Source organism: Epinephelus moara, chromosome 15, assembly GCF_006386435.1.
Source record: "Epinephelus moara isolate mb chromosome 15, YSFRI_EMoa_1.0, whole genome shotgun sequence".
Classification (NCBI taxonomy): domain Eukaryota; kingdom Metazoa; phylum Chordata; class Actinopteri; order Perciformes; family Serranidae; genus Epinephelus; species Epinephelus moara.
The window spans coordinates 15,147,875-15,158,265 of record NC_065520.1 but is presented as its reverse complement, the minus strand read 5'-3'; the positions used below and the strand labels follow the sequence as shown (position 1 = coordinate 15,158,265).

The 10,391-nt window shown below is 40.6% G+C and overlaps 1 protein-coding gene across 1 annotated transcript in view; it reads right to left on the bottom strand.

Annotated features, from left to right (window-relative positions):
* sts (steroid sulfatase (microsomal), isozyme S) overlaps window positions 1-9,899 on the bottom strand; it is a 13,325-nt gene extending 3,426 nt beyond the window's left edge. The window contains 3 exon segments of the mRNA XM_050063777.1: window positions 1,864-1,986; window positions 8,409-8,514; window positions 9,750-9,899. Of these exon segments, the coding sequence (XP_049919734.1) occupies window positions 1,864-1,986; window positions 8,409-8,514; window positions 9,750-9,899 (379 nt within the window).
* Between the last annotated feature and the right edge of the window lie 492 nt (window positions 9,900-10,391).

Below are 10,391 nucleotides of genomic sequence, written 5' to 3'. Positions count from 1 at the left end.
TGGTTAGGTTTAGGCAACACAAGCACGTGGTTAGGTTTAGGCAACAAAAGCACGTGGTTAGGTGTAGGCAACAAAAGTACATGGTTAGTTTTAGGCAACAAAAGCATGTGGTTAGGTTTAGGCAACAAAAGTACGTGGATAGTTCTAGGCAACAAAAGCACGTGGTTAGGTTTAGGCAACAAAAGCACGTGGTTAGGTTTAGGCAACAAAAGCATGTGGTTAGATTTGGGCAAGTAAATCATGTGGTTAGGTTCAGGCAACAAAAGCACATGTTAGTTTTAGGCAACAAAAGCACATGGTTAGGTTCAGGCAACAAAAGCACATGGTTAGTTTTAGGCAACAAAAGCACATGGTTAGATTTAGGCAACACAAGCACATGGTTAGATTTAGGCAACAAAAACACATTTTTAGATTTAGGCATCACAAGCACATGGTTAGGTTTAGGCAAAAAAATCACTTGGTTAGATTTAGGCAACAAAAACACGTGGTTAGGTTTTGTTAGAGGTCTTAAAATTCTCTTCTTGCTTGCAATAATTCTACATTAGAAAACAAACAACACTATGGAGGACAAACAACTCAACATAGTCAAAACACATACATTTCAAAGCACTGATGAGTAGTTGATCATATAGCAGAGATGTGGATTCAAGTCACATGACCTGGACTTGAGTAAGATTTGATGACTTTAGACTCAACTTGAAAAAATCAAAAGAAACTTACTATTCGTCTTGAACTTTAAAGCCAATGACTCATGACTTCACTGATGCTTTTGACCTGAAAATTTGCGATACCTTGCCCTAAGTCAAAGATTTTAAAGTATATTAATTAAAGTGTTCCACAAATCAGTTAATTTCCCTACATTTCCCAAATCAACTAACGTTAATGTTATTTATTCCCACTTAATGAGACTTCATTCTCCAGATCCACTTTGTTTAAACCAATCCGACAGCATACAATTCGAGGTGCAGGAGAGAACTAGGGCGGCTATGGAGAAGGTCTTTCACCCCTGGTCTGCTGCTTGGTCCTGAGTGGTGGAGTTAGGAGGTTGGCATCAGAGGAGCGGAGATATCTAAGATATCTGGGCTTTTGACTGAAAACAGCTGCCTGCTGCTGCTGCTGCTGTAAACCAGACTGACGGAGGCCTTGAACGAAAGTTGTGGGGCATAAAACAAAAATAAGGAGGCTAAGAGGCGAAGGCTGAAGGGAGCAAAATAACACAGAATTCTTCTGAAGTAGTCATAACTCTGGATGATGGCTCCAGATTGAAAGAAAAAAGAGCAAGTAAAACGTATTCTCCTGTTCAGAAAGCAAAACACAAAGCAATTATTGCCGTCCGTCTTTCTGCTTACAAAATATTCCAAGCTAAAAGAACTGGGTACACATTTATCAGGAAAACAGCCCCCATATTCAGTCTATTGTGGGTGCTTGCAGTGTCGTCCTTGAGACTGAACAGCAGGTCAGAGCAGCTAAAGCAGAGCCAGGTTCAACTTTTTTTGCGGGGCAACCTTGACTTTTTTGCTGCAGCCCTCTGCATCTCTAGGGTCAACCAGTCCTCGCTCCCAAATGCTGACATCCTGTCAATGGCCCTCAGCATCAGTTACAGGTGCACTGAGTCACCCTTTAGTGTCTGTATGCCGTGCACATGGCCGCATCCTTATTCGATACTCTTGGCAACAGATGTAGTATTAAGAGCGAGAAACTCTGAGTAGGGTGGGAGGGAGTTGTGTAGAATGGGTTGATGCTCTCTCAGCTTTCCCACATGTACTGTATGTATAAATGCAATTGAAAAGCTTTAACGAAGTTGCCCTCAGCAGCAAGAGCAACACTTACCAAAATGTGAAATTAAGGATAATTGCAGTGTACTAATAAGAGCCGTCTTACAGCCCTGTTGTTTGGCAATCTAAGCAAAGGTAACCTCTTGGCTGGGAAGACCTCCAGTTGCTGCATTAAATATGAAGACAGTAGGTCTGCCATTACCAGCTATGCCTGTTGGAGAGGAAAGTGCCGGAAAAAAAATATTTCAAACCACAAAACACTTCAGGGCTGTCACTTCTTATTACTGAGTGAATGTGGGGGGAAAAGATGTGTCAAAACGTGTTTGATCTGAGTTTGAATACAGTGAACTGTACTGTATGAGGACTGACCTCAACAAAATACTTCCTGTTAAATAATTCAGTCCCTGAAGAGATGGACTTATTGTAGGAAGTAAAGAGAAGATCTGTCGAATTTAACAGTGCTGAACAGTCTGTGGACATAGCCAGTACTGTCGCAGTCTGTATTCACCATGAAGCACATGTCTTAGTGTGCTTTATGGCTGAGATCTTACTCAACAGCATGGATGGATTACTGAACACGCCCAGCAGCCCAAAGTGTCAGGGGGCCCCCTGGCCTTCACTTGCAGAATGTCAGTAAAATTAATATGTACTGACCAGGAGCAGACTGTTAATGACCTCAAAGAGACACAAAAAGACTATAAAGAGATGCAAAGGAAATAGAAAGAGACACAAAATAAACACAAAAACAGGAGAAACAACCACAAAATTAACACAAAAGAGAAACTAAACTACCACACAGACAAAATGACTGAAAAATACACAAAACATTTAAAAGGAGAAAAAAATGACTCAAAAAACAACACAAAGTGACCTAAATAGACAAACGACTACAAATGGACACAAAATGACTACGAAATCACACAAAACAACCACAAAGAGACACAAAATGAGTACATAGAGAAACAAAAAGTGACAAATGACTTTAAAGTGACACAAAACGGCCAAAATAATTTCAAAGAGACACAAAACGATGACAAAGAGACACAAAACAACTACAAAGAGACACAAAACAACTTCAAAGAGACACAAAACGATGACAAAGACACACAAAACAACTTCAAAGAGACACAAAACGATGACAAAGAGACACAAAACAACTTCAAAGAGACACAAAACGATGACAAAGACACACAAAACAACTTCAAAGAGACACAAAACGATGACAAAGAGACACAAAACGAATACAAAGAGACACAAAACAACTTCAAAGAGACACAAAACAACCACAAAGAGACACAAAACGATGACCAAGAGACACAAAACAACCACAAAGAGACACAAAACGATGACCAAGAGACACAAAACAACGACAAAGGTGACAAAATGACTTTAAAGAGCCACGAAACGGCCAGAAAAGACACAAATGTTTTCAATGACCCACCAAATTACCTCAAAGAACCACAAAACAACTATTAAGGGACACAAAATGACCTCAAAGTGACACACAATGAGTAAAGAGAGACACAAAACAACCACAAAAATGACAAAATGAATTTAAAGTGACACAAAACGGCCACAGTTATTTCAAAGACCCACAAAATTGCTTCATAAGACACAAAATTACCTCAGAGACCTAAACAAACAACTACAAAGCGACATAAAACAACCACAAAGAAACACAAAACGACCAAAAAAGACACAAAAAGGTGGAAACAACTACAAAAAGATGCAAAACCATCATGACCACCTGTGTTTTGCTCCTGAATGGGAGAAGTTGTGGGGCCCTTTGCATACCTGTGCCCAGGGGCCCATCGTCAGAGACACTAGAGGAGGAATCACACTAAATGTTGATAAGGCTTGAAGACACACCCACTGACTTTCTTACAGCAGCCAATAGCATCTGCATATCCCAGAACTTCCTCCTGCTCACTGTTGGTGTTTGCAAGTCAACACAGCCAGGCAGGTGGATTATGTTATTACAGATACAAGCAGATGTGTTGACAGTGACATTAATGTCTAGTGTTGTTGAATGGCTGAGAAACAGTCAAAGGTGTGGGCCAGTGTGTATCAGCAAATGACTGGACTCAATCATTATTCTGAAGTACTTTACTAAACTATTCTCATTTTCCATTTCTGTTCCACTACATCTCAAGGAGAAATACTGCACTCCACTCCATTTACTTCACAAATAAGCGACCGACCACAACATTAAAATGCAGCTTCGGCTGAACTGCCGATGCATAAATAATAGTGAACCATCAGCATAGTGTATAAACAAACATAGAGAGGGGCTACTGTGCACTGTAAATTCTTTTTGTTTGGAAAGGTACATTTTACTGTGAATAATAGATTGTGCAGGACAGATATGTTTACTGGAATAAAAGCACAGAATGCTGAGCATTGTTCTCAGAACTGTATTATGTGCAGACTCTCAGGTCATACAGTGATATAAGCCTTCAAAGAGAACGCTGACATTAAGACTTAAAGAGTCATTTTTTTGTGTCTCTTTGTAGTTTTTTTGTCTCTTTGTCGTTGTTTTGTGTCTCTTTGTTGTCATTTTGTGTCTCTTTATGGTTGTTTTATGTCTATTTATCATCGTTTTGTGGCTCTTTGTAGTTGTTTTGTGTCTCTTTGTGGTTGTTTTGTGTCTCTTTATCGTCATTTTGTATCTCTTTGTGGTTGTTTTTTTCTCTGTTGTCATTTTGCGGCTCTTTGAANTCTCTTTGTAGTTGTTGTCTTTTTGTCGTCGTTTTGTGTCTTTTTGTCGTCGTTTTGTGTCTCTTCGTAGTTGTTTGTGTCTCTTTGTTGTCGTTTTGTGTCTCTTCGTAGTTGTTTGTGTCTCTTTGTTGTCGTTTTGTGTCTTTGTAGTTTTGTGTCTCTTTTTCATCTTTTTGTCTCTGTCGTTTTGTGTCTCTTCTTAGTTATTTGTGTCTCTTTGTTGTCGTTTTGTGTCTCTTTGTAGTTGTTTTGTGTCCCTTTGTCGTCATTTTGTGTCTCTTTGTCGTCGTTTTGTGTCTCTTTGTAGTTGTTTTGTGTCTCTTTGTCATCGTTTTGTCTTTTGTCGTTGTTTTGTGTCTCTTTGTAGTTGTTTTGTGTCTCTTTATCATCGTTTTTTGTCTCTTTGTAGTTGCTTTGTGTCTCTTTGTAGTTGTTTTGTGTCTCTGTCATCATTTTGTCTTTTGTCGTTTTGTCTCTTTGTAGTTTTGTGTGTCTTTGTAGTTATTTGTCTCTTTGTAGTTGTTTTGTGTTTGCTTGTCATCATTTTGTGTCTCTTTGCAGTTGTTTTGTGTCTTTTTGTTGTAATTTTCCAACTCTTTGTAGTGTTTTTTTGTCTGTCTGTGTTCGTTTTACATCTCTTAGTAGTCATTTCTTGTCTCTTTGTGGTCAATTTGTGTCTCTTTGTGTTTTGACCTTTTTCATAGTCATTGTGATTCTCTGTGTCTCTCTTTACAGCTGATTTGCATCTCTCTAAAGTCATTTTGTGTGTCTTTGTGGCATTTTGTGTCTCTCTGTAGTCTTTTTGTGAAATAAAAGACTATTATTGAAAGTCAAAAGAACATATTACAATGTATTACAATACATGTTAATATTCATATCCTTCTGGCCCTTCCCTCACTCTTTGTAGTTGTTTTATGTTTCCTTGTGGTCTTTTTGAGTCTCTTCCTTGTTGGTAAGTGTATCATCGAGTGGCATTTTGCAGGTGAAGGCCAGGGGGGCCCCTGGGCCTTTGCCTGGTAGGCCTGTTTGGTAGTCCATCAATGGCCACATCTCAACTGAGAGCTGGGCCCAGCTAACCCTGCCCTCTTAGCACTGAACCTCAGGTGTGTGTCTGTACATGGACAGACATTTCTGTGGCCAGTAAAGTGCGAGGTTAATATTTTATTGTTTATATTTTATAGAAACACAGTGTAACCTTGAACTTCTCCTGCCATCTTTACACCAAATAAGGCTTTACAGTCTGCAAAAGAGCTGTCAGACGCTGATCAGATCCACAGTGGAAGGACCCTGATGCCTCGTGACACTACAGGGGAAATAATCTATAAATGTGTGTAGATAATTATTTTTACAGAGCCTTGAAAACTGCAGCTCTTTGTGATGTTCAGCTGACTCTATATACCTTTACACAAGGAATACAAAAGCATGATCACACTTTGACACACAATGCTGCTCGAGCTTTCTTACAACTGAACAGCAGCCAGTATGGCCAGGTGATATTATCTGAGTTTCACAAAGAGCAGACACTAATAAATATTATATGATTAAGTTATTCCAAACAGCTTGTAAAGCAGAAACATGCATTCTTTGGACAAATGCAAACCTGGGGCATGCAGACATACATGTATTTGTATTATATTACACTAAACATCTCTTGGTTTTATGTCTTTGTAAACTTTTATTTTGTGATAGTAGAAGTAGAGTAGTTCCGGGTCATGACAAAAAGAGTGTGAAATAAAAATAAATGTAATCCTAATGATGATAGGGGGATGCTATGCAACATTACATTCCACTTTGCATTGATATATATTCGAAAGTGACTCTTTGCACACCATCTCTGTCTCACTATGACTTCACTTCAGTAAATTGCAACAAAGGTGTTATGTATTGAAATAGTCACTTGCATGTATCATATGTTGTGTTTTTTTCCCTCTCCAACTCATGCACCTACTACAGGTTTTCAAACTTACTTGCTAATTCATGGCCACAGTCATACAAAGCATCAGCATGTTTTCAATCCACACAAATGTGAGATGTCCTTGCTATTCAAACCTATTCTATGCCTTTTTATTTCCCAGCACCTGGTGTGTTCTGATGAATAAAAGGGAAGCAGTGAAAGCGTGGAGAAATACTGGCATCTGTTGTCGCAGTCCTGCACTGCAGAGTCGACATCTGAGGAGTGAATCTCAAAAGCTGGGCTCGGCTCCAGGGTCTCTCAGCGGGCCTTAAAGGGGTTCGAGGAAAATGAGGAATTTAATTTCAACAAGATTTGAAATCAGTGGGGATTATCCCAACTACAAACGATTCAACACTAAATCCACAACAATATATTCCAGTGTGGGTCCCTGGGATTAAATCTCATCCAGCAGAGGTTTAGAGGAAGTATCTGTGAGGGTCCTCTGATTGATTTACTAAGGGCAGTGACATGTTTGTTTTCAAGAAAATCCTGTTAGTGCAGATTTCAGTCCATGGACAATTAAGCTCTGATGGAAAAGAGGACCTTTGGTGTTTGTTTTAACTGTAATCGCAAAAACATTCATTAAAGGTTAATCATTTTTCCTGCGCTGTTCTCCAGTGGGTAGGATTACATCTGTGTGAAAACGACATTGCTAACAAGCAGTTTGGAGCTGTTTTGAACCAGCTGGGGGTTTGTCACTCCTTGTTAACCATTGCTTAGCGCCACCTTTGACCTCTCAGGAGACACTTTGTGATTCAAATCCCAGAGTAGAGTTACAACAAAAATGTTGCTCTGTTATAAGTCTGATATCATGCCAACAAAATCCAAACCAAGCAAATTTCAACATCATTCTGAAAGTGTCTGATTTTTACTTCCTGTCATGATCCTGTTTTTTGTTTATAGGGGTTTGGGGTTTGACAGATATGTGATTTCAAATTCAAACCACACCGCAACATCTGTCCAATGTTGGAAGTTGATGTTTTGACATCGACCTGATTTTCAATTCCAACCAAAATCCAGCGTCTGTCCAATGCCGGAAGATTGACGTCAACCTAGAGTCAGGCTTTGATGGATATCAGATTTTAAATTCCAACCATCCAGCACTGGAGGTTGATGTCGAGCCAGAGTTTTGACATTACTTGGTTTTTATTTCTAATCAAAATTTAACATCTGTCCAACGTTAGAGTCCCAGTGTGCAATAGAAGTGCAATAGACCACCGCTCAAACATTTCTGACCTTACTTTGATGTTCAGTGCCAGCAGGTAAGCAGATGGGCTGCTACCTCGAGTTCCTTGAGTTTTCCAGTCCGTGGTGTCCATTCCTGGCCCACATGTGACTACAGCTAAAGCAGCTGTGGAAGAAACCACTTTCACAGGTGTTACCCTGTGTGTGAACACCAGGCTTGGACGAATACATATCGGTCAGTTCTTCCACAGTCTGAGACACCGAATGACTTGTACAACTCCTTCCCATGTCAGCATCAGAGAAAATGCAACACGTGACCATAACTAGAAGCTAACGCATGAGATAAAAGCTCTCAACCTGAAAAAGGAGTTAGACATACAGTACAGGGATGCTGAAGTACTACGCTTGTGCGAAGTGCTCAAAGTGGAGAGAAGAGAGTTTTCACAGGTTTCATGAATACAAAGGATATGAAAGCATTCTATACACCCGCCACTTTAGAGCCTTTACTAAAAGCTGTTTAGACTAATGCTGTTTCCACAAGTGAGTGCGAGTTACTGCACAAAGGAAATGTACTTTCTGTAACCTGACTTTTCAATTTATGTATTTATTTTTGAAGTGCACCGCTCCACATCCATATGCGAGGGCGTGCCTTTAAAGGGACAGAAGTGCGGACGAAAAAGCATGTAAAGCTCTAGGTTGTGACGCGGCTGTTCCCAAGATGTTCCTGAACCTTTTTTAAGAGTGTTAGTGTGTGAAGGTTATAGTATGATAATAAAAATCAGGCATCCTTGAGCACTGTTCGAAAGTAATGCAACCAAATTCATTCATGTCCAATGTAATCATGAGCCAGTACTTTGTGCGTAACCCATGTATGTTGGAGGGCTGTGGTTACGTGACCAATGTGCTGACGGGAGTAAAGAAGGAAGTAGTCCCGAGCGTTAATTACTCAACCTTAAAGGGGAAGTTCCGTTTTTTACAACCTGGATCTTAATCCTGGCATTAAATACGGTTGTTTACTCACCCAGATAAGTTTGGTGTCATTTGGAGTCCTTCGGAAGATATTTATGACATCATCCAGGTCAGAGGTTAGTAGGTCAGTATAAATGACCCGGATGATGATGACAAGCAACTCTAGCAATTCATGAAAACATATTGGTGAAATGAACGAGTTTCGCGGCAGATAATGTGTTATTTAGAGCCTCATTGTCGGTGCCCCGATCATTCCCACTATACGGATGTACGCGGCTCTCGCGGATCTAAACATCTTCCGAAGGACTCCAAATGACACCAAACTTATCTGGGTGAGTAAACAACCGTATTTAATGCCAGAAATAGGGTCCAGGTTGTAAAAAACAGAACTTTCCCTTTAAGTTAAGGATATAATATAATTCGTGGGGTGGTAATTCATAGGATATCATACGAACTGTTTTATGAGGATACATTGCAATCGTTTGAATGTCTAAGAAAGTATGACAATGAGACATTGAAGGCCCACATTCTTCAAGGCCTGAGCCAATACAACAATGTATATAAGCGTACTATTCTCATGATTTCTCTTTTCTCCCTTCATGTTCTTTCACGTTATGTAAAGCAATGGAGAAATGTTGATTTACCAGATTTGATACACTGTACTTGATGGAGACAGCTGATGTGACTGCGTCATTGGAGCTGAATACTAAATGCAGTCTTGCTCATAAATTATGGACTTGCCTTTGGTATTCCTCTTCATTGTCCACTTTAATCCCCAGGCTTTTCGTGATCCGCATTGGACGTCATGGCGTGTAGCTGCGAGACACTCATCGGGATGAGGACATCAACTCACCGGTTTAAAAACTCTACTCCTGCTACTTCTGCTTGCTAGCCAGGTCGATTTTCAAACACAACATCAAGGAAAGATGGAGAGGATGGGCACCAGCTGAACTACCATCCTGCTAGCCATTGTACAGACGATGGAAGTTAACTGGACGATCTCGCGCTGGATCGGTTTTCAACGGGATATCAGGAACTGCAATATCCTTTAATTTGCCGAAATGTGGCTAAATCCTGGAGAGCGCCCTTCAACCAGCGGGCTCTCAATCAGACTGTGGTGAGAGAAGGAAAAGAGGCTGGTGTTTTACAGTGAATGTGAGCTGCTGTCCTGTTCCTGCTGTGGATCGCTGCTGTACACCATTCAGAGCTGTCTGCAGAGCGGAGTCGCTGCCCGTGTTCCGAAGGAGCGACCACGCAGCCATCTTGTTGGGGTCAGGATGTGTGGACAGGTAAATCATTCCACTACCAGAAATCATGGACTACCAGAACCATCTGGAAATATGGACGATTATAAAGCAGCAGCCAACAATGTAAGAAGACATAAAAAGGACTAGATTACAGTGTTTGAGTTGCACCCTAATGTTGAAGTGGCCCCACTGCAGACCACTGAGATCCACACTGACCTCTGACTCTGACATCCAAGACCTGAAGGTCAACAAAGCTTCCTGGGATTGAAAAAGCCCTTGTAACACATAAATGTGTGTCTGCATCCGTTTCTTGAATGAGTGCCGACCACTTGATAGCTTGCAGCGCACATAATAGACCGTCCGCACTTGCCATTAGGCATCATCATGAGCAGTCGAGTCACATCCCTGCAGGTCTCTACAGGTCCCGCTGGACAAGGCTCTTAAAAATACTGCTCTCTTGTCCGTACTATCTGATGCATTAAAGCCTTTTTTCTTCTTTAGGCCTCTTCAAAGACGACTTCATTGTTAGCCTTCTATAACACA